This window comes from Hypomesus nipponensis, chromosome 13 (genome assembly GCF_054491055.1).
Source record: "Hypomesus nipponensis isolate SF chromosome 13, ASM5449105v1, whole genome shotgun sequence".
In the NCBI taxonomy this organism is placed as follows: domain Eukaryota; kingdom Metazoa; phylum Chordata; class Actinopteri; order Osmeriformes; family Osmeridae; genus Hypomesus; species Hypomesus nipponensis.
In genome coordinates, this window is record NC_140373.1 from 4250292 (window position 1) to 4273380 (window position 23089).

At 48.9% G+C, this 23089-nt stretch overlaps 1 protein-coding gene across 1 annotated transcript; it reads right to left on the reverse strand.

Moving 5' to 3' along the window:
* Window positions 1–2513: 2513 nt before the first annotated feature.
* LOC146259553 (vesicle-fusing ATPase-like) lies at window positions 2514–22523 on the reverse strand. The gene is made up of 23 exons (XM_084670052.1): window positions 22506–22523; window positions 22244–22354; window positions 19155–19240; window positions 18301–18400; window positions 17230–17269; window positions 15977–16143; window positions 15639–15746; window positions 15380–15455; window positions 14031–14186; window positions 11817–12016; window positions 10535–10700; window positions 10319–10393; window positions 9890–10077; window positions 8939–9034; window positions 8186–8342; window positions 7968–8101; window positions 7802–7868; window positions 7577–7656; window positions 6034–6168; window positions 5734–5847; window positions 3990–4045; window positions 3826–3901; window positions 2514–3661 (listed from the first exon to the last, which is right to left on the reverse strand). The coding sequence occupies exons 2-22, from the start codon at window positions 22256–22258 to the stop codon at window positions 3871–3873; spliced, it is 2247 nt and encodes a 748-aa protein (XP_084526178.1). The 5' UTR covers window positions 22259–22354; window positions 22506–22523; the 3' UTR covers window positions 2514–3661; window positions 3826–3870.
* Window positions 22524–23089: the final 566 nt, after the last annotated feature.

Genomic DNA, 23089 nt, shown 5'->3' on the forward strand with positions numbered 1-23089 from the left:
GGTTCCCACACGCGGACGAGACGGTTGGACAACGAGCTCTGCCACCCATCGCAGACACGCGTCATCGCACGTATACACAGGCACGCAGCCAACAGCGACCAGCATCCAATGGGTTGTGTCTCTTCCTGTACTGAAACTCTGGAACTCTTTGCTCCTCCATCCTTGTAATAAGAAATGACTCCCATGTCTGATTCCCAGGTCCAGCATCCAACTACGTGTGTTAACAGTGTCCCAGACTCTCAAGGAACAAACAGGAGGGTCTGTTTTCTTTGGAATAAGCACTGTTGTCCTTTCCCCAGGTTCACCCCATCGCTGGTCCCTGATCCTTTCCTTCATTATTTATTCTCCCCTCCCCCCCCCCCACCCCCCCCCACTTGACCGTAAGGACTGTGGTACCTAACACTTCTTATCTGTGAAATGAATGCAGTAGATGACTTTTACAGACCATTTCATTTGAATGGACGTCTTTTAACTAACACTTCATCTCTCCAGCCACCTGGCTGGTCCACTGTCGAGAACTAAACCTCTGTTTCCCCATCACCTACCCAACGTCACATAGTCAACACTATACTGAACACACACTGCAGCCCGGGAACCAACTACTCTGACTACTGAACTCATTAAGAGGGCTGTCAGCTGACAGGAAGAAAGCCTGTCTTTTTTTATCTACTGAGTTGATGGAATCTTCTCTTTCACAACCCCAAGCCTGCACACTGTACTGAACTGCAGCAGTCGACTGGGAGGCCTGGAAGATATATGCTAGAGCCTGATTTTATAGCCCCACATTTCTGAAATATTAGCAATGGGCTGGGACTGGAGGTATGCACGAGGGGACATGTGCGCTTGACAAACGCACTTGTTCCACTAACATGTATGCACTATTCAGCTATTCGAAGAAGAAAAAAAAAAAACGGAGGTAATTGGGTGTTATTTATGAGAACAAATTCCTTTTGTCATTATGTGTAGGCCTGCCAGGTTCAAGACTGAAGAGTTTGTCCCTTGCATTCTGACTGGCAATTTTTTTTTTTTTATATTCTGATTTGTGTTCTTTCCCATGCTATGATATATTAGACTGTTGGGCAGCATCGTAGGGAGTCTTATAAGGAAATGCCAGAGGGAACCTATATTCAAATCAAACAATGGATAGAAGCTTCTAATATAAGCAGCTTGTGTAAGACAAACAGATCTGACTGTATTGGATCAGTCTGTCACTATTGGACATGATTTAAGAGTATACCCATAATTGAGTTGATTATTTGAAGATGAATTTATGTTAGCGTCCTGAAAAATGCATACCAGTAGGTTCTTCTTAGGACTGTGAAACACGTTTCTAAGCAAAACTCCAGGTCTCATCAGTAGAGCTCCATTAAAGAGGAAGAGGAACATGTGACGGCATGTGGAGACCGGAGGGAGAAAGCAGCGCGTTACCAGAGGCTCCACCCTCTGCCTGTCCTCATCTCGTTTCCTCCTCTTCCCAGTAGTCAGAAAGGAGGTGATAGGAAAAGCAACCCAGAGTGAATCTAGTGCGTGTGTATGTCTGTTGACGGGACACAAAGACACAAGATAAGGAATGTTACTGTGCACACTTTATGGAAAGAGCTGATGTGTGTAAATGTGAATGTTTGTTTGTGATGGCTGTCAGCTGCAGGTGTGTGTGTGTGTAGGGGGGGGAGGGGGGAAGGGGAGTGGGGGGGCAAGCCAGCTTCACCATGGGACAAGCGTGAAGGTTTCCACACGACATGTCCTGACAGTCCTACATGTTTCCTATTAATTATATTTAACAACAAAAATACAACTTACTCTGTAGTGTATAGGCTCCTCTCCTCTTGTGACATAGCTTAGCCTCTGCGTCACCTTCTAAAAAGCCCCCCCTGCCTGGACCCTTCGGGTTCAGTTCATCCCCTTCCCTTCCTCCCCGCTATATCCAAAGTTTTGTACAAAGGTTTTAAAGTTAATAATTCCCTTTTTATTTTATAATCTGAAATGTTATGTTTTTATAAATATTATTTATTATACAATGTATATATCTGTATGACTGAACTAAGATTATATATTTGAAGAAGAAACTACTGTCTCGTGCTTTTGCTTTTTAGCCAGAGGTACTTTAGAGAATCTTTACCATTTTTGAGCATCAGTTACCCAATTATTTAAAGCTTTTCCTTAATACGTCATGTATGATCTAGACCTTGCACATAACACTACTACTGAACTGGGTTCTGAACTGAAGCGGAGTTACTGTTCCAAGCTGTGATAGATGATGCTCCTTGCATAATAAATAGTATGATCCTCTTTCCAATCTCATTATAATGTCTGAATCTGCTCAAAAGGTGCTTACTTTGTGAAACGTGCGACGCCTGCCATCAGTCTTCAGGGCGTGTCTATTCTTCCTCATTATTAGAGGTGAATGGCAAGGCATGTCCGTAGCATTACAGCTCCTCCCAGTGTAGGTGGATGCACTGTCGCGATCTGGTACATCGCAGCAGGAATATAAGTACAAACAGACAAACCACTCCTTGTTTTTTTTACAACATTTCCATTTGTATTGCAATGACACAATTCAACACAAAATGTTCCCTACAGTATCCAGGACCTTATGAACAAAAGGATCTGACATGTTTAAATAGGGTAGCTGGTATAAGGTACAGCCTCAGTTCCATACATTGACGCGAGCGTTGGTCTGCACATATCACATACTGTCTAGGTATGGCGGTGCTCAGCATGCACGCACAGAGGAAGATGGCCATGCTGGGCTACAATGAGACCCGCTGGCCTGGATGATGTCCCTGTTCTACTGGAAGGGGTTCAGATCCTCATCTTGAGTCATCCCCCTAACCAGACCATCTCTCTTCAGTAACGACATGCTCGCCTCAGCACCTGCCTCCACCCTCCTGCCCCAAATATCAGAGACACTTGTTCCTAGGGGTAACTCTAGGAGCAAAGGTAGGAGCCATGGAAATGTCCCCAGTGCCCAGTAAGACACTGTCCTGCAGCCTTCTGACAGATCAGGTGGGAAAAGGCACAACAGAAACACCCAGATATCCTTCAAAGGAAACCATACAGTACAAAAATATTCAATAGTAACATCACCCCCCCCCTTTCTAAAATAGAATTGGTCAATCAACTGATTCCTATTTAGAATCGAGATCCATCCTAATAAGCAACATGATTAATTTATCATCATAAAACACAAAAGATAAGAACTAAGTTGTGTAATGAGAGGTTTAGGTTGAAGGCTCCTGGAATGATCATACATCTGTGAACAATATATAAACACACACAACGAGGTCATCGTATACACGCGTGCACAGACTTCCATCGTTTTCGAATCCACCTGGGAAAGTGTGAATGAACTTGGCTTTACGCTGCTATACATCCTCAATACAACTTACTGAGCGCTAGCAGTCGCCCAGATCCACTACAAGACATCACAATCATAGAAGGAGGCCACATACAGTGCTTAGTTCTTCTCACATAATTTACACACACATCCACATAGTGTTGAGGAGGAGGAGGAGGAGGAGGCGGCTGGCCGGGGAACGGCTACGGAAACGCTCGCTACAGAGGAAACGTGGAGCGCTTTGGGGATGGATAGAAGAAGAGAGCGAGAGATGGAATATCCTTCTTTCTCTCTCTCTGCTACAGGGCATCCGCTCCCCAGCCACTGAGGGAAAAGACAGACAAGAAGAGGTGAGCGCAGACAGGAACCGAGTCTGAGCCTGGATGGTTCTGGAACGAGGGAAGCCATCTGTGTACAAGCCGGGCATCTCCAGCTCCAGTGAGCGCCGGTGCTTCCTGAGAGCTGGAGAGATCCCAGCTGGCTCTTACCGGGCCAGGCTGCGTCTGCAGGGCCGGGCAGCGCACGGGACGCTCTTAGAAGCTGAGGAGCTTGTCAGAGCCCAACCTGCGACAGAGAGTGTTGATAAGCTACAGAGCTTGTGTGTGTGTGTGTGTGTGTGTGTGACACCAGAGTGTGCGGCAGCTCTACTCACGCTCCCTCGTCTTTCAGTAGAGACAGGAACTTGGTAACCCTGTACTGGGGGTTCATCTGAAAGACACACACACACACACAGGTTTACATACAGTACCTTACATTTACATTCATTCATTTAGCAGACGCTCTTATCCAGATCGACTTACAGTAAGTACAGGGACATTCCCCCGAGGCAAGTAGGGTGAAGTGCCTTGCCCAAGGACACAACGTCATTTGGCACAGCCGGAAATCGAACAGGCAAAGTTCTGATTACCAGCCCAATTCCCTAACCACTCAGCCACCTGACCCACCTTGCTCTAGGGCCTACACATGTCAGATGCTGCAGCTCGTTGTATTCTCTCTGAAACATCTTGTGTAGTGTAGCCCCACACTTTGTGCTGCAAGTCTCTCAGCCAGCCTGGGGGTGATTGGTGCACGAGCCCCAGGGGATGCCTGTGATTGGTCTAGGAAGACCTTAGTGGATGGTGATTGGGAGTGGATCTAGTTGATCGAAATAGGCTAACCTCATATCCTTGATGTAGAGATTTAGCAAGTATTCGCACACATGCAATGCATGTTGTGAAAAGTAAGAAATCAGGGGTAAAAAAGTTCTCCATTGATGGAACAGGAATGTTAATTGGACGACACTTTGAAAGAAAATGAATGGCAGTCAATGCAATAAATAATCTGCGGATTGCCTTTAGCCGTAGAAGTTAATACATGAGAGAAGGCCCTGTTGGAATGAGGGGGAAGGGGGGGGGAACAGGAATTGTCTAAGCGTCTGTTTAAATGTGTGTGTCTGTTTGTGTAACAGTGTGTGTCTGTGAGTGTGTGTCGCACAAAAGCAGAAACGTCTGTGTGCAGCATGTCTCGGCAGAGACTCGTTCATATTTCTCTGAGCTCGGGGGGTGGGGGGGGGGGTGTGAGGGGGGGTGCTCAACATGGCTGCATTAGTACATACCACAGCAATTACATAGCACCCAGCCTCAGCAACCAGCAGCACAGGGACACACAACCACAACACACTGCAGCCCCGACACACTGCAGCCCCGAGACACTGCAGCCCCGAGACACTGCAGCCCCGACACACTGCAGCCCCGACACACTGCAGCCCCGACACACTGCAGCCCCGACACACTGCAGCCCCGAGACACTGCAGCCCCGACACACTGCAGCCCCGACACACTGCAGCCCCGAGACACTGCAGCCCCGAGACACTGCAGCCCCGACACACTGCAGCCCCGAGACACTGCAGCCCCGACACACTGCAGCCCCGACACACTGCAGCCCCGAGACACTGCAGCCCCGAGACACTGCAGCCCCGAGACACTGCAGCCCCGACACACTGCAGCAGCAGGGGCCGGCCGGAGGGGCGAGGGAAAGGGAAAACTTGACATCAGCACGACAGCGTCTGAACAGCTGTGTAGCAAACAGGTTGTTTATGAGAACAACATGAGGACCTCCCCCTGTGGGAGGCTAACCAGGTCCTTATGAGGGCTGCTGTGGTGGTTTATGGCCTGGCTTCCTTTCAGTGATGATGATTGAGCTCTACATGCGAGTCAATCTCGAGACAGAACTGGTATTCATTAAAGCAAGTCACAACGGTTTGTTGTGACTGAAGGCAGAGCGGTCTAGCAGTGTGTGGAGAGGGCTGTGTGGGTGGCTGGGTGGGTAGCAGCAGTGTGTGTGTGTGTGTGTGTGTGTGTGTGTGTGTGTGTGTGTGTGTGGTAGCAGCAGGTAGGACAGCTGAGGCAGGGCTTCACCTGTACAGCCATCTCTATGAGCATCAGCAGCTTCTTGATTCCAATCCATAGCTTCTTGCCTTTCACTTCCTTGGCAATGGCTGCCCGCTCATTCTCCTGGAAGCTGCCCAGCAACTGGGGAACAAACAGCATGATGCCCGCTAATATGAGAGCACGGCTATAAGAGCTAGAAGTGTGTGTGCACACAGTATACAGTATATCGTTTTAGCGATATGTTTGTTTGTGCGTGAGAGAGAGAGAGACACAGAAGGAGAGAGAGTGTGTGTGTGTGAGTGAGAGGGAGAGGGAGAGAGAGTGTACCTCCAGGGCCTCCACCAGCTGCTCTCCTCTGGAGATGTTGGGGATGTGGATGGTGGTGCTGAAGGCGTCGAGCATCTCCATCTCCTGAAGGACATCCTTCCTGCTGGTGGTGCCGATGATCAACAGCTTCCGCCCCTAGGACCACACACACACACACACACACACACACTGGTGTTAGGTCTTGAAACTACGTAAAGGCCATCCCGAAACAAGTTAAGCTCGTTGTGCTACAGATCGAACCGTGAACAGAGCAGGGGACTCGGAGCAGGGGACTCGGAGCAGGGGACTCGGAGCAGGGGACTCGGAGCAGGGGACTCGGAGCAGGGGACTCGGAGCAGGGGACTCGGAGCAGGGGACTCGGAGCAGGGGACTCGGAGCAGGGGACTCGGAGCAGGGGACTCGGAGCAGGGGACTCGGAGCAGGGGACTCGGAGCAGGGGACTCGGAGCAGCCCCCTCTCTTATCTCTACCTGTCTTCTGAGAGCAGAGAGGAGGTCTGTTCACAGACGGCCCCACCAGGGCCTGGAGCTAGGGAGCAGTGGAGCTAGGGAGCAGTGGAGGGAGAGGGCGAGAGAGAGAGAGAGAGAGGGCGAGAGAGAGAGAGAGAGAGGGCGAGAGAGAGAGAGAGAGAGGGCGAGAGAGAGAGAGAGAGAGAGAGAGAGAGAGAGAGAGAGAGAGAGAGAGAGAGAGAGAGAGAGAGAGAGAGAGAGAGGGAGGGATTAGAGACGGGCTGCCCCCCCATGGTGTGGGGGGGTGTGATGGTGCATGCAGATGAGGTGCCACACAGGCGGTGGTGCTGCCAGGTCCCAGCTCTCTCACAGGGCCCTTTCTCCTCCATATCCCCCCCCCCCCCCCCCGCCTCCCTCCACAACCCCCAGCTCCCGTGTCCCCCCTGCCTCCTTCCAGTCTTCCTTCCCAGTCTCCCCCCTCCCCCCAGCCTCCTCCCAGTCTCCCCCTAGCCTCCCCCCGTCTCCACCGTCTCCTTCCAGCTTCCCCCCCACCAGCCCCCCCCCCCCCCTCTCCCTCCAGTTTTCCTCCGGCCCAGGCACCCTGCTGGGCGTGAGCCTTCACAACCCTGGGGGAACCGAGCAGGCCGCATTCAGTCAGCACAACAGACCAGGGCCAAACATTATCTCACACACCCATACACACACAGCCGTATAGTCTATACTCTCATTCACACACAGAACCAAACGCTCAGACCGGGCCTACGCTATGGGCCGAGACGACATAAGGGCGCGCACAGACCTCCACCATCCTGAAGCAAGCGGGCGTTCGCACGCACACACAGGTGGATTGGACGCCAACGTTGTCCCAACGCTGACAGGAGGAGGACATGCCGGTACCACATGAGTAGGCCGATGTCCTTCCAGCCCCAGATCTCCCTTTGCTCTCCTAACCAGCAGGGACTTCCACGACCTGCCATCAGGCTGAGCTGAAGGCATTTTCTAGATCTGCTGCCCTCTATCTGCCCCAGCAAGCATCACACACACACACACACGTACGTACACGTACACACACACACGCGCGCGGCGCTGCGGTACCTTGGGAGGGGTCTTCTTGAGGAGCACCAGCAGGGCTTGCAGGACCAGGTTGGAGAAGCGTGGGCCAATGGGGACGTAGTCTGAGAATGAGGACAAGCACAAGCTTTACACTCACTTGGAAGCCATTCCTGGCTCTGAGACCGTTCGAGCCACACTGAATGGTCCCGTGTGTAGTCGGTGCTCTGAGGCCTTCTCCAGCATGCAGGTGTCACCGGAGGATCTCACCTAACAAGCGCTCGATATCGTCCACCACCACACAGCTCAGCTGGGACTTGTAGGCATCATCGAATATCTGTCAGGATGAGGGGAAAACTGTGGTCAGGAGGTGTTTTGTGTTCAGGTTATCTGTTTGTATCTATGTGTGTGTGTATGTCTACAAATATCCACACGCCTTCTTAATGGCCTGGCACTTGGCTATCTCGGAGTGTCCAATCATCTTGTCCGGAGAGCAGATCTTGATGAAGGGGAACTGGGAGTCCTCCGAGATCTTGGCAGCCAGGGCTGTCTTCCCGCTGTTAGGAGGACCTGGGAGAACACGCCTGATCATCAGCTCTACCGCTCCCTATGTGTGTGTGTGTGGTGTGTGTGGTGTGTGTGTGTGTGTCCTACCCTCCAGCAGCACTGACACCAGGGGCGTGCGGTCGCTGTTCTTGGTCTGCTGCACCAGCAGCTCTCCGTCCTCCATCACCTGGGACACGGGCTCACCCCACTTAATGATGCCGTTCATGATGTAGCTAATGTAGTCCTCCGAGTTGGTGCCAAACGCCTGGGACGGAGAGAGGGAGGGAGAGAGAGAGAGAGAGGGGAGAGAGGGGGGGGGGGAGAGAGAGGGGGGGGGAGAGAGGGAGGGAGAGAGAGGGAGAGAGAGGGATAGAGAGGGGGAGAGAGAGAGAGAGAGAGAGATGGAGGGAGGGAGAGAGAGAGAGGGAGAGAGGGGGGGAGAGAGAGAGAGAGAGAGAGGGAGAGAGGGGGGGGAGAGAGAGAGAGATGGAGGGAGGGAGGGAGAGAGAGGGAGAGAGAGAGAGGGATAGAGAGGGGGAGAGAGAGAGGTGGAGAGAGATGGAGGGAGGGAGAGAGAGAGAGGGAGAGGGAGAGAGGGGGGAGAGAGAGAGAGAGAGATGGAGGGAGGGAGAGGGAGAGAGAGGGGGAGAGAGAGAGGTGGAGAGAGATGGAGGGAGGGAGAGAGAGAGAGGAAAAGAAAAACAGAGAAAAATGAAAGGAGAGAAAGGTTTATTTCAATTGAAGAGTTAGCCCAGAGGCTTCTGACGTCTCCTTAGATCTACTGGAGATGATATCCCACTGGAGCTTCTGGGACTGACTACTGGAGGTATGGGAGGAGTTGGGAAGGAGGAAGTAACTTACAGGTTTGATGTCAGTGATGAGGGAGGCCAGGAAGTCATGTCTGTGAACCTGAAGCTTCTCAGCCTTCTCCAAGTCCACCTCAACCGTGGCACTGGCCTGTGCACACACACACACACACGCACAAACAAACAAACACTTTAAAGACATATTGACATAAGGCACAGAGTGCCATGGACATGAGTTGATTTTCCGAGGCAGAGAAATCTGAAATTCTAGAAATAAACTCTCTGACAAACAGGTCCGATACTGGGTGCTGTGCACCTCATCCAAACACGAACAGATTGCTACATCTGTTGCGAGACAATGTGTTCACAGAGCCAAAAGGTCAGTCAGACAGACAGAGAGGCAGGGAGAGAGAGGAGTGATGAGAGGAGAGAAGGACAGAGGGAGAGAGGGAGGGCGAGGACGAGTGATGAGAGGAGGGCGAGAGAGAGAGAGAAAGAGAGAGAGAAAGAGAGGGCGATCCAGCCATTACATCTTTGCGAGGCCTTGTCCGTCACATTTCAGCACCCTCCAATATGGGGCGTGAGTGTGTGTGTGTGGGTGTGGGTGGGGCGCAACACTTAATAGACGAGCGCTTCACTTTATCTGTGTGTGTCTGCTCAGACCCTGTGTGTGTTCCACTCTGCACACCTGAGAAAACACACACACACGCAAACACAAAGAGTGTGACAAAGGGCTAAGACTTTTAATAAACATCAATGTGTCTTGCCAGAGCCCAATGTCTCGCTCTGCCTTACAGGCCCCAGCCAAGCCTCCAGGCAGGTATCCATCACACAGGCCTACATCAAAACATCTGGAACATTCCAACATACTTCTCCTCCATGACTTCGAGAACATGCACAGCGACTTTGGCTACAGGATTCCCCACGGGGCCTTTCTCCATCGCTAGTCTGCAGCTGCATGCACCTGTTACGGAGAGTTCCAGAACGTCTGTCTGACACCTCTGACCTTGATGTGTCTGTTCATGGCTGAGGACTGGGCGGCCCTGACCAGCCCCTCCAGCTCGGCGCCGCTGAAGTTCTTGGTCTCGACGGCGAGCTCCTTGACGTCCACGTCGCTGCCCAGCAGGTTGAACTGGCGCATCTTGGCCGTGTGGATGTTGAGGATCTGGACACGCCCCTTCTCATCGGGCAGCCCTGGGCGGAGAGAACAGGACCAGACGTTAACACCCTGAACGTCGCGGCTCCCAAGCGCACGACTGGCTGTTCCTGGACAGGAGGGCTTGTGGCTCTCAGTTATCCAGCAGGTTTCTCTGGACCATGCTGTGTCGGTCAGATGACAGCTTCCTCTTCAAGAAGATTCTTAACTGCACCGGGGTTCTTTTGGTGTGTTGTGGTGTTGTTGAAAAGAAGTGTGCCCCTGTCTGTGGTTTCTTACCGATCTCCATTTTGACTTCTAATCTGCCAGGTCTCAACAAGGCCTCGTCAATCAGGTCGGGCCTGTTGGTCATTCCTGAGAGACATGAGCAGATGGACAGACAGAGATGGAGAGATAGAGGAGGAAAGAGAGGCACATAGCAACATGGCTCAGATCTTTCAGTCGCAAAAGCTCCTGTACATAACCAAAGCCAGGTTGTCCAGTGTGTGTGTGTACCTATGACCAGGATGTTGTTAAGCTGCTCCACCCCGTCGATCTTGGACAGCAGCTGGTTGACCACAGTGTCGTGCACGCCGGTGCTGCCTGCCATGCTGCCACGCTGCTTACAGATGGCGTCGATCTCATCGAAGATGATGATGTGCAGCCCGCTGTTGGCCCCCAGCTGGAGGGGAGGGGGGTGCAGAGTCACACATACATGCAGAGTGTGTTACCCATGCCAGCATGGGCGTGTGTTTGTGTGTGTGTGTGTGTGTGTGTGTGTAAGAATATAAAAAACATAAATAAAAAGGCAAGAATATAACTAAACAAAAACAAAGGCAGATGCCCGAAGCTGCTTCCTCATGTCCACGTATCGGGGGCCAGACAGCTGATAGTAAGCCTACAGGGCAACCATCGTAAACCCTAACCTTTCACCTGGAACGATGACCAGAGGAGACTGTGGAGAAACTAAAGCACGCAGTGTCACAATGCCTCCCATCCCTCCCCAAGAAAGAGAGAGGGAGAGAGGGGGAGAGATAGAGAGAGAGGGAGGGAGAGAGAGATAGATAGATAGAGAGAGAGGGAGAGAGCGAGCGAGCGGGCAGGCTGGGGGGTTATCAGTGCATCTCTGGCTCTGTCCGGCTCCAGACGTAGCATTTAAAGCAGGTGTGGGGCTGAGCTGGTGCTGGTTCAGAGGGGAGCGGGGTGGAGGGCAGGGGGCGGGAGGTTGACGGGGACAAGGGGGGGGGGGGGGTCAGAGATAACCCAGCCCCTCATTAGCTGGTGAGGAGTGAGGCCGTCACTGTCACACAGCTACGGGAGCTCAATACACAAGCACCCCGCACCCCCCTAACCTCCACCCCTTCGTTAGTGGGAATCCAGGGAACTTTACCACAGTTATTAGAAATATGTCTACTAAAGGGCAAATCAATCCTCCAGTGAAGAAATTAACTTCTCTGCTGGGATTCATGTGTGATGCTTATCTGTGTTTTGTGTCTTGGGCAACATGTTGGCTCCATTTGGGAATGTGTGGACAGAATCGGTGGACTAAAATATCTAATATGTACTTAGTTGTGCCAGCACAGACAACTGAGAGAGACCGGGGGTGTGTGTGTGTGTGCATGCTTGTGTGTGTGTGCATGGCTGAATGTGTGTACGTGTGTCTGTGTGCATGGCTGAGTGTGTGTGTCTGTATGGTTGTGTGTGTGTCTGTATGGTTGTGTGTGTGTCTGTATGGTTGCGTGTGTGTGTGTGTGTGTGTGTGTGTGTGTGTGTGTGTGTGTGGTGTGTCCCCACTCACCCTCTTCTGCTCCTCCTCTGCATCAGCGAACAGCTTCCTGATGTTGGCCTCTGACTCGCCCACGTACTTGTTGAGGATCTCGGGGCCGTTGACGATCTTGGGCTCTCGCGCGTTGAGCATCTTCCCAATCTGCCGGGCCATCAGGGTCTTACCGCATCCAGGGGGGCCGAACAGCAGGATGCCCTTCACATGCTTACACCCTGGGACACCGCACAGAGAACACAGTCAGTTCAGCTCAATGGTCGTCACCACAGAGAAATGCCATCGGCGGTAAATAGCAAAATAGAATAATTCAATTATTCAAAAGAAACAAAAGACGCATGAAGATATTAAATCTCAGAAGCCAACTTGAGGATTTGCTTTTAGATCAGGGGTATACTGTCACCAGTAGCTAAGCGCTACATGAAAGTGGAGTATGGATATAAAGAGGTATCTGGGGTCTAGACTGAAGACCAGACAGCATGACCCCCATGGCTTATTGCACCTGCTTCATGACATTTAGTCCAGACTTATTGAGGCCACAGATAAGCATCAGAGCTGCCATTAGGACCTGGGATTGCTGGGCGGCTGACCCCGGCCTGAGGGGCTCCAGGTAGGGCCTCATGTGGGGGATGTTGTGGGGCGGCTGACCCCGGCCTGAGGGGCTTCAGGTAGGGCCTCATGTGGGGGATGTTGTGGGGCGGCTGACCCCGGCCTGAGGGGCTTCAGGTAGGGCCTCATGTGGGGGATGTTGTGGGGCGGCTGACCCCGGCCTGAGGGGCTTCAGGTAGGGCCTCATGTGGGGGATGTTGTGGGGCGGCTGACCCCGGCCTGAGGGGCTTCAGGTAGGGCCTCATGTGGGGGATGTTGTGGGGCGGCTGACCCCGGCCTGAGGGGCTTCAGGTAGGGCCTCATGTGGGGGATGTTGTGGGGCGGCTGACCCCGGCCTGAGGGGCTTCAGGTAGGGCCTCATGTGGGGGATGTTGTGGGACCCCGGCCTGAGGGGCCTCATGCTGGGGAGGAGAGAACCACGGGGTCCCACCAGACCCTGGTAGAGAGTCTGGTAGAGAACGCATAGGTAGAGCTGATGAGGGAGAAAGTGCGCACACACACGCACACACACACCTTCCAATCCCAAACACACAGATCCAAAGAAGGAAAGTCTCCTACTGACATTCCCAGATGAAGATAGGCACAATAACACCCGCCCCCACTCTCCTCCCCTCCGCGTCGACCTGTCATCGCCGCCGCCCCCCCCCCCACTCTGGCCAATTACACCCTCACCTTTCCCTCCCTTCTATCAGGGCTCGCCATCTCATTATACCAGCCAGCTGGTCACAGCCAGGGACACAGCCCCGCACCCTGCAGCCCACCTAAAGGTCACCTCTCAGGCTGGACGCCACCAGCCTCGGCCCGGGTGTGTGTGCGCGTGTGGACGCGTGTGTGCGGGAGTCGCCAACATGAGCACCTTTGTCTGTGAGCATCAACACCTGACCGGTTTGTCTATAAGCTGTCCTTCAGGAAGAGGGAATCAGGTGTGCAATCTGAGACACGTCAAACAACTATTTCTGAGTGTCTGTTGAGGGCTGTTCAGCTGGGGGAGTCCGACGTCATAACTCACAGGACCACGGCATGACACTACCACTCTGATAGACCAGGAGCCTGATACCAGCAATTATGCTACCATTGGGGGGGGGGTTTTCCCTGAAAGGTTTCAATTCAGCGCCTTAGTGTTGGTCTTGGTTTTAATGCCATTTGGACACAGGGACTCTTGTTCGTTCCGTGGTGTTCCACAGACTGATTGAGTGATTTGTTTTGGCACGCTGCCCTCATCTCCCCCTCCACCACTAGTGGACGGGCCAGTCCAGCAAACCCAAAGCATGCTGGAACACAGGTCCACGGGCCTTGAGAGGCGGTTAGAAGGGGATGTGGTAGAAGAAGAACTCACAGCATGAGCTATAAAAAGACAGAGAGAAGGAAAGTAGGAAAGATTAGTTAGAAAGAGGGGGAACGATATGAAGAGATTCAGAGAGGGGGTCAGAGAGAAAGAACGAAAGAGTCTGAGAAAAAAAGGGTTTCTGTGTGGCAGATAAAGAAGGAGAGATCCCATTGGAGAGGCATGAGAGAGGGAATGAAAGAGAGACTGAGAGAGAGATAGAGAGCATGAGAGAAAGAGAAAGAGAGAGGTAACGAGAGAGAGAGATAGAATGAGAGAGACAAAGAAGGAGAGCTGACCCATCTGCTCCACTATATCAGGAGGGAAGACTCGGGAGGCGAAGGCGCGACGGAAGATGTCGGAGAACTCCTTGTCCAGACCACCTATGCCCATCCTCTCAAAGTTCCAGTCTGGGTTGATGATGGACTGGCGAGACTCTCTTGTCTTGGCCTTCCCTGCAGGACACACAGGGATACAGGGACACACAGGGATACAGGGACACACAGGGATACAGGGACACACAGGGACACAGGGACACACAGGGACACAGGGACACACAGGGACACAGGGACACACAGGGACACAGGGACACACAGGGATACAGGGACACACAGGGATACAGGGACACACAGGGATACAGGGACACACAGGGATACAGGGACACACGGGGATACAGGGACACACGGGGACACAGGGACACAGGGACACACAGGGATACAGGGACACACAGGGACACACGGGGATACAGGGACACACAGGGATACAGGGACACACAGGGACACAGGGATACAGGGACACACAGGGACACAGGGACACACAGGGACACAGGGACACACAGGGACACAGGGACACACAGGGACACAGGGACACACAGGGACACAGGGACACACGGGGATACAGGGACACACAGGGACACAGGGACACACAGGGACACAGGGACACACAGGGACACAGGGACACACAGGGATACAGGGACACACAGGGACACAGGGACACACGGGGATACAGGGACACACAGGGATACAGGGACACACAGGGATACAGGGGGATACAGGGATACAGGGGGACACAGGGAAACTTAGGAGTAGAATATGATGAAATGCTGAGCAAAAATGTATATGAATATGTTCACTTCATTTTTGACTTATGTACTCACGCATCAGCTACAGTAAGCATGGAAAAATCTGGCACCTCAACACAATACTTAATGGGTGTTTAAAGTGGGATGTTTCCTGTTCCAGTCAATCCAGAGGGGAGGTGAAACAAAAGCTTGTGCATACTGCCCTCTTGTGGTTCTAGCAGGTAACCAGCAAGAACCAAGAAACAATTTATCCCACTTTGCTGTGAATTATGAACACATTGGCTATGGTTCATTACAACATGTCTGGCCAAATCACTTAACACATCTCTTCTCTGTTACTGATGCTACTCTGGAACTCATGCATGGAAGCAGCAATCTGTCAGGTGTACTTTAATGTCATGTAATGGAGTGAAACTAACTAGATTAAGTATATCAATATGTTCTAGCCTGTGTGTGTGTATGTGTGTGTGTGTGTGTGTGTGTGTGTGTGTGTGTGTGTGTGTGTGTGTGTGTGTGTGTGTGCATGAGTGTTTGTGCCAGCATGAAGGGGATGTATGTGGAACTCACCAACCAGGGTAAGAGATGAGCTCTCTGATTTTTCAAACATCACCTGACTGTTGCCCAGCAACAGACCAATCTCAATCTGCAGAAAAGAACAGTCATGGTGATAAGAGAAGGAACCTGTGAAAGGTAATTAGTTCTGAACTACAACTAAAAGCTAACGACTGGCTAATTGTACCCCTTATCAACAAAGAATCAGGGATATTGAATTGCAACCAGATGATTGGCAGTCCTAGGTTGAAGAAGCAGTTATCTGGTCCGGTACCTTCTGCTTCTTGCCAGAAGACTGCTCTCCTTTGAGGATGCTGCTGTCCATGGCCTCGATGTCTTTAATAACTAAACCAAACAGCTTGTCACAGAAACTAAACACCAGCTGAGATGGAAGACAGAGACAGAGACAGAGACAGAGACAGAGACAGAGAGAGAGAGAGAGAGAGAGAGAGAGAGAGAGAGAGAGAGAGAGAGAGAGAGAGAGAGAGAGAGAGAGAGAGAACACACATACAGATGCACAGAAAAGGTCAGTTTGACAACGTGAAATGACCAAACCATGAATTAGTCTCAAAGCTCCTTCCTCCTCCTGTCTTTGACTGCCCACCCTGGTACCTGCTGGCCTGCAGTGAACGCCTGGCTGTTGAAATGCTGAATGAACTCTGCCGCCATCTTGTCCGAGTCGTAGGGGTTGCTGTCCACGTTCTTCTTCTGCAGGAAGTCAATCTCCACCGTCATGGTCCCTACGCACTGCTTGGACTTGTCAAATTTGTAGTTGGTGACTGCAGGGGAAAAGGACAAAGATGTGGGAACAGTACTTTGGTAACTATACATATCTGATCCTTGATCTTCTGTTGTTACTTTCTAAATGCATTCTAAATTCTAGACCAAAACATTTGAGGGAGGGGGCTGTTTTACAGGGTCCGTTGTAGTGAGAGTGTGTGTGTGTGAGAGAGAGAGAGAGAGAGAGAGAAAGAGAGAGAGAGAGAGAGATAATGTTTAACATGTGGAGGCCATGTTAAACTGTAAAATCTTCGGTCAATTGTTCCATGTGGCGGGCCACCACAAATAAATCAATATATGGGAAACACTGCACACTGCGTTTGGTGTTCCAGACACCATTATGTAAATTAGCCAATTATCCAGTCTACCGGGGGGCATTTTGGGTCTGGGGCATCAACGGTAACTTCTCATCAACTTCCAGTGAATTGAATGCAAGAAGATGAAGGCCGTGATGGAGTCGACTTGCTTTTCAGCGAAAGATGACAAACGCAGGCCCTTTGATAAGGGGACATGAAGACATCTGTTACAGGGAAACGGGGGCGTCTGTCTCGGACAGAAGTCCATTTCTGTCATGAAAAGAAACAGACCTAAGGAAGGTGGCTCGGTGTGTTTGTTCTGCTGGTCATATTTTACACAGGGATACATTACTATGCCCTGCCAGTGACTTCAAAGAGAAGGCTTGTCCAGCTCCATTTTTGAGGAACCTGGCCAGTGTACATGATGGATGAGAGGTGTCCCCAAGCCCACACACATACACACACAAACAAAACATAGATCCTATCTTCTGGTGGCAAAAAATAATAAGGACCCATTCATTTGAATCAGAGGTGTTGGAAGAAGAAACATCTAAAGCATGCAGGGCAGTCCCTGAGGATTGAGGAAGGCTGCTATAGACTTCTATTTCATGTTAGAGACATTCAGGCTACCCATCTGGGCTTCACTGATAACTGAGCTGAAGCACTGACCAGGACAATCATGTGACAACAATAAAAGCCAATTTTGTGCAGAAAGACTGCTTGATTTGAAAGAAAATCTGAACCGTTTGATGTTTTCAAGGCTGGTGCTTTGTAGAGCTTCAATCTTACCTTCTACACTCTGACCTAGGGAGAGCCCAGCCCATTTCCTCTGTAAAGTGAACACAGCTTTGTTAAACACAATCCCACATTATCTATGTATTGAGTTGTGCTATGATTCAAAAGCAATAGACAAGCAGGGACGTGGCTATTCATGGGATCACTAGTTACTCAGCAACCAAGTAGAGAGAAAAAGGTCTCAACAGAAAAACAAAGAGTAATCAAAGACACAACACATTGTACCTAAATTCAGAATCAACACTGTTCTGTTCACAACTGGGGAAACCCAACAACACAGTGACGTAACATTCCTCTGTAGACTGATCTTATTTCACAACACGTCTTAAGAATGACCAATAATATCGTCTCATGTAAAGAGATTCTAAAAACACTTTCAACTGTTGGTCCTGGCACAGCTTCCTATGATGGTGCTTTTGGCACGTTGTGGAATAAGACCGTGGTGAGGAGGTTACCATAATACCTGTGGGCCGCGGTGGCTGCCAAGTTTACAGACGAGAGGCAGAGCAGGCAGAGACAAGCAAGGTCAAAGGTCAAAAGCAGTGACAGACATGGAAACAACAGAGAAGAGAAGGTGCATGCAAGGTGCCACTGAAACAAGACAGCTTTGAGTACAGCGAGAAGTCACAGCTTAAAAACAGGAAGAGACCAAGACAATGTTAATGGTAAAATACCACACTGCAGCACTTTGCAGGAACGTTGAATTGACAAACCAAAAGGGCTTACAGTTACAGTTAAGCAGCAAACAGTTTCAGAAAAGAAACCAACTTAGTGTGTGGATGACAATGGTTTTACATGGTTACCACTGTCTATAAATATGAAACTATAGCATATATGTCAACTAAAAACTAGGCACATCCTTGCTTATCTCAGTTTAGAGTCAGGAGCAAGTCAAAAACATCTGCTAGACGGTATCATTAGCTATAGGGTGCAAACAAAGCAAAATATTGTCATTATGTGAACTCTTGGTTAGGCTCACTGAAGGGAAAATACATGAACACAGTGGTGCCTCTTGAGGTACCCTGGCTGGCCACCCTGTCCGGTCCCAGGAGGCTGGTACTGTACCTGGGGGAGGCTGAAGGCTATGGTCCCTGGTTCCACACTGTGGTGGGTCTTCACTGTGAACACATACTTGTGGGTAGGCATGGTTCTCACGGTCACATGTCTGAGAATAAGAAAAAGGGAAACAGAATGATTCTAAAGATCTCTTACAAATTTCATAATTAAAAAACGTATGTGGGGAATAGGCAATTAGACACTTCATTTCAGTTTGTTAATGGGATGCATGGTGAGGTGTTATAAATAGACAAAGAGCGACAGAAAATATAGAAAACGAGGGTACAAGACGCAATAGTTTGTGTGTGTGTGTGTGTGTGTTTGTCTGACAGATTAAGCTCTGACGAGTGACAGTCCTTCACCCCCAGAGAAAGTCAGGAAACTAGGCCAGACAAAGTTACAATCTCCTGTCACAGTACCATGTCACACTCTGGAGCCAACCAACCATAAAACGACACTTCTACCTGCAGCTAATCTCCAGATGTCACAAAACATAACACGCACACCCACACACACACACACACCCTTTAAAGCCTGGGTTATCGAGTGGTTCCTTTGCCATGTGACAGAGCTGTGTTGACAGCGTTTCATAATAGTGCCAGTCCTCCAGAGGGACAGTTGCATCCTGGCCAGAGCTGAGGGCAGCCTGGGTCATGTGACGGGGGAGAGGGCTTCGGAGAGGGCCGGCCCTGGGGGCTTCTGGGACTGTTGGTGTAGCCCAGCCCCAGTGATCAACGGGGATCACAATATCCTTTGAACTCCACAGGGATGTGATGTAAGGCCCACATAGAACGTGGACACATCCACACGTGCCCATGCACACACACGCACACACGCACACACACACATCAGAGCGCACTCACGGTTCAAACGGTGGTCCCTTCTCGCTCACGACGGCACAGTTGGTGAGCGACAGCTCGTCGGTTGGGCATCGCGCCGCTTGCATGGTCTGTAAAAAAACAAGAGGCAATTCGAGAAGTCACTAAGCTTACTCTACTGCTGCCCTGCATGACAGAACATGAAACACACTGAGACCGCAGGCCTATCCTGTCTCCACGTCAACGTGCCCACGCTCAACAAGCATTAGGCCGTGTCAAATAATGGAACTGGCCATTGTAACAGCATTAAAGCAAACAATATCTCTTTGACATATTAAAAGCCCATTTCCACGGAATGAGCTTCCACTAAAGAAGCCTGCAATAACGATGCCTTTGACGTTCTTCTTTGTGCCACTTGCTACATTTATTGGACATCAAATAGATGCCCGTTGAGATGCCTGTAGAGAAGGTGTATAGTCATTACTAGTGAGAGAGCGAGGACGCATTATCACTCATACTTCAGAAGAATGGATGGACTAAGAAGCACTGATTGACATTTCTGCTAGTTAGGCTAAATCAAACGAAGGGTCCTTGGAGACCATAAACAAAGTCAATGATAGATCTGTGCTGTGTGAGAGAGGACAACATTAATGATGTAGTTAGTTAAGCTGACAGTGGTACATGCTTACAGAGAACATTTTGGTTGCCAAGCTTTGCTAATAGGAAAAACAATGCTATTAACATCACCCCAAGCAAGCTATTGCTCAACAACCAACTAGTCACACTATTAGTGTAGAGCCGGTTGAAATAAATACCATCAAATGTTTTTAAATGGTTCAACAAAGTCAACGTACAGTTGTTCTGTATTTTACAAAATGTTGCGACAAGTATAGCTGATACCATTCCTGTACTAAAATGGAAGGGTAATTTTACCGTAGAACCTTTGGCTAGAAAGTCATACTTATTTTAGACAAAATTAAATAAGAAAATTACAAGGGTGGTACCCAGTAGGCTCTGCTTAGAGTGCTCTTCTTAAAATAGTCTTGCTCTCTCTATTCAGAAACACAGCAAGCGCTACCACAAATTAGCCTCTGCATTCAGGTTACCATGGAAATTTGTTTTCCATCCAGCTAAAAGTCTGTATAAGCTAAGTTATACCTTTAGGAAGCTCAACAATATGCAGTAGATTAAGTACTAGAGAGGAATACAAAACCACACGACCAAACCAAGAGGTAATAGCCTATCCTCCTTCCACTCTCAAACTGTCTGGTGAATCTGCTAGTCTGTAAGTGGGCCTAGTCTATATTGCTATATTGCTATAAAAATAATGAAAAAAATAAAAATAAATCTAAATTAGGGCATTCCAAAAGAGACAGCACCCCTATGAATAGACTTCCTGGTGGAAAGGGGTCTACAGTTTTTTGTACTAGTTAGATGTCAGCTGATGTAGGCACACACATACAAACATGCAGGTGCCAGTACACAGTACACACACCCGTGTTAAAGAACAGTTGGCTTTCCTAATGAAGGATATTGAAGGATTCCGGTCATTTAAACTGTAAACCAGTGGCATATGCAGGGAAAGTTATTTATTTATTTAGTCATTTAGCAGACGCTCTTATCCAGAGCGACTTACAGTAAGTACAGGGACATTCCAAGGACACAACATCATTTGGCATGGCAGGGATTCAATCCGGCGACCTTCTGATTACTAGCCTGACTCCCTCACCACTCAGCCATCTGACTCCAAAGTGATGGTGATTCAGCACCAGAACACTAGGGGTCTATGGAGACACTAATGGCTATATCTTATAGAGTTTAACAGACTAGTAAGGACAATTCATAAGCGTGTTGAGGCAGAGGCCTACAGAAACCCCATCAATAGGATCTGTGTAGGCCTGCATCATTCAGTCTAAGGGGAAATGGTACAATTGTTCATGTCACAGGCTTATTACAAGGTTGGGTCAGCAGATTCGGATGAGGGCAGTCTTGAAACACATATCTCACCGCAAATGTCAAGCTTCTCTATACAGTTATTAGGAGAAATATCAATAGGGACACAGATTTTCACTGACAGTTTTGGGTAAACCAGACTTGGACTTATCGATAGGCTAAGGCCTTACAATATGGTGGTAGCAACAGGAATAATAACAAAAACGCATCTTTGCATCATGACTACACTTTAATGGAAATGGAAGGCACTTTGTAAGGCACTGCAGTGTCTTACACTCAGAGAACCTAACACTTCAACCTGTGGTAATGAAACCTCTCCTTCAAGATTTTTTACTCCATTTTTATTAACCGAATTTGAATCTGCAGTCTTAAACTAACCCCAGGATAATTGGATGGCCAAGTTAAGCGCTATCATCAAAGTTAAACTATAAACCGACTTCTGATATCCAGGCCAAATGTTGAATTATTGTTAATTGGCAATGTGAATTTGAGTAGTGTTGGTAAACTGTTGCTTTCTCTGCTTTGACAACAGACACCTTTTGAAAACGTCCTAATTAAAGAGGTGAAAGCAAAAACACCATTCCTTGAATTCCATCCTACTTTTCTAAATCAGCTCAAGAAACCTATTTGATTTCCAAGGAAACTATACTACGTCGTCACGTTTTCTTGATTATGCATAAGAAGAATTCTTGTCCAATATTTCATTACATTTAATTTACAATTTAAACAACTCAGCACTGTTAACTAATTGATCAACACCCTTAATGAACATTGTACACATTGGTAGCTACTAGCATACAAACATACAGTAGTAATGATTAGTTAGAGCTAGCAGACTAGCTAGAGCTAGGTGTTGTTGTTGCTGCATAACTGATTTATGTGGCTGGTCTTCGGGGATCTTGCTCAGAGATCCTACATCGTTCAGTGCTGTGTGTAGTTATAATTATAGGGCTCTTAATTGCATTAGCACTTGCTAGTTAGTTAGGAGACTGATCTTATCATAGGCACAGGACACTCGTCTTCCGGGCTATGGATTTTGAATGACGTACAACTCTGCCACACAGCAGACTCAGTGGTGGCTCGAGTTGGCAAGAGACAATAATTTCCCCAACATGTCTGCGTTGATAATGAGGTAGTGTTTAATGAAAACTATTCATGAGTAATCTACGAAAAAAACTCACCTGACTGGTCTGCATGGTGTTTTATTCTTGTTCTTCAAATGCAATTCAGCATTAACGCTTTGGTGGAACTCTTGACAGCAACAGGAGTCACTGGTGGTTTGAGGGCGGGATCTGTTTCGATGTGATGTCACCACGCACACGTCGCATGATAAAAAGATAAGCAAAACTTTTTTTTCCGCAATAGTCACGAGTCATCTTCAAAAAGTATGTTAATTCATAAATGTACATGTAGTCAATGTAAGTATTCCTAATTAAATCATACCATAAATCTTCTTCGTTAAACCGGAAATACATTTTTGTACAGCCTGTTCTCTATTGGGTATCACACTTGAACTCAAATTATACTTTCAAAATCTATTATTATCTGTATCTTAAGCCTAACATTAGGATAAATAACATCACTTGAGTGTAACAAACTACAAGAATATGTTGCTCTTTCAATCAAATAGCTTAAATTCTGGGGTATTTCAACATCTTAAATGTCAACAAGCAGTTGAAGCAACATAAAAACCCCAGTTTGAGATTTAGCACCACGTAGCACCCCAGGATCTCCTAATGTACCCTACCAAATTAAATACTATCAGATGCACCAATAAAACCGCAGTTGGTCATTCACATGAGGGAAAACAAAACACAAACACTTTTTCATAAAATATTTATTTGAACTCATCTGAACATCAGACATACCCGGTAATTGTTGATCAGCAAGAACCGTATGTACATTTGATACTGATGTGTATAGAAATCCAAAACAAGCAACAATACTTTTTTTGGTTTGGAAAACTCAATGAAGCAGTGACATCGATGAGTTATATTACAATGCTGTTAACCATGATTTTTTGTCAA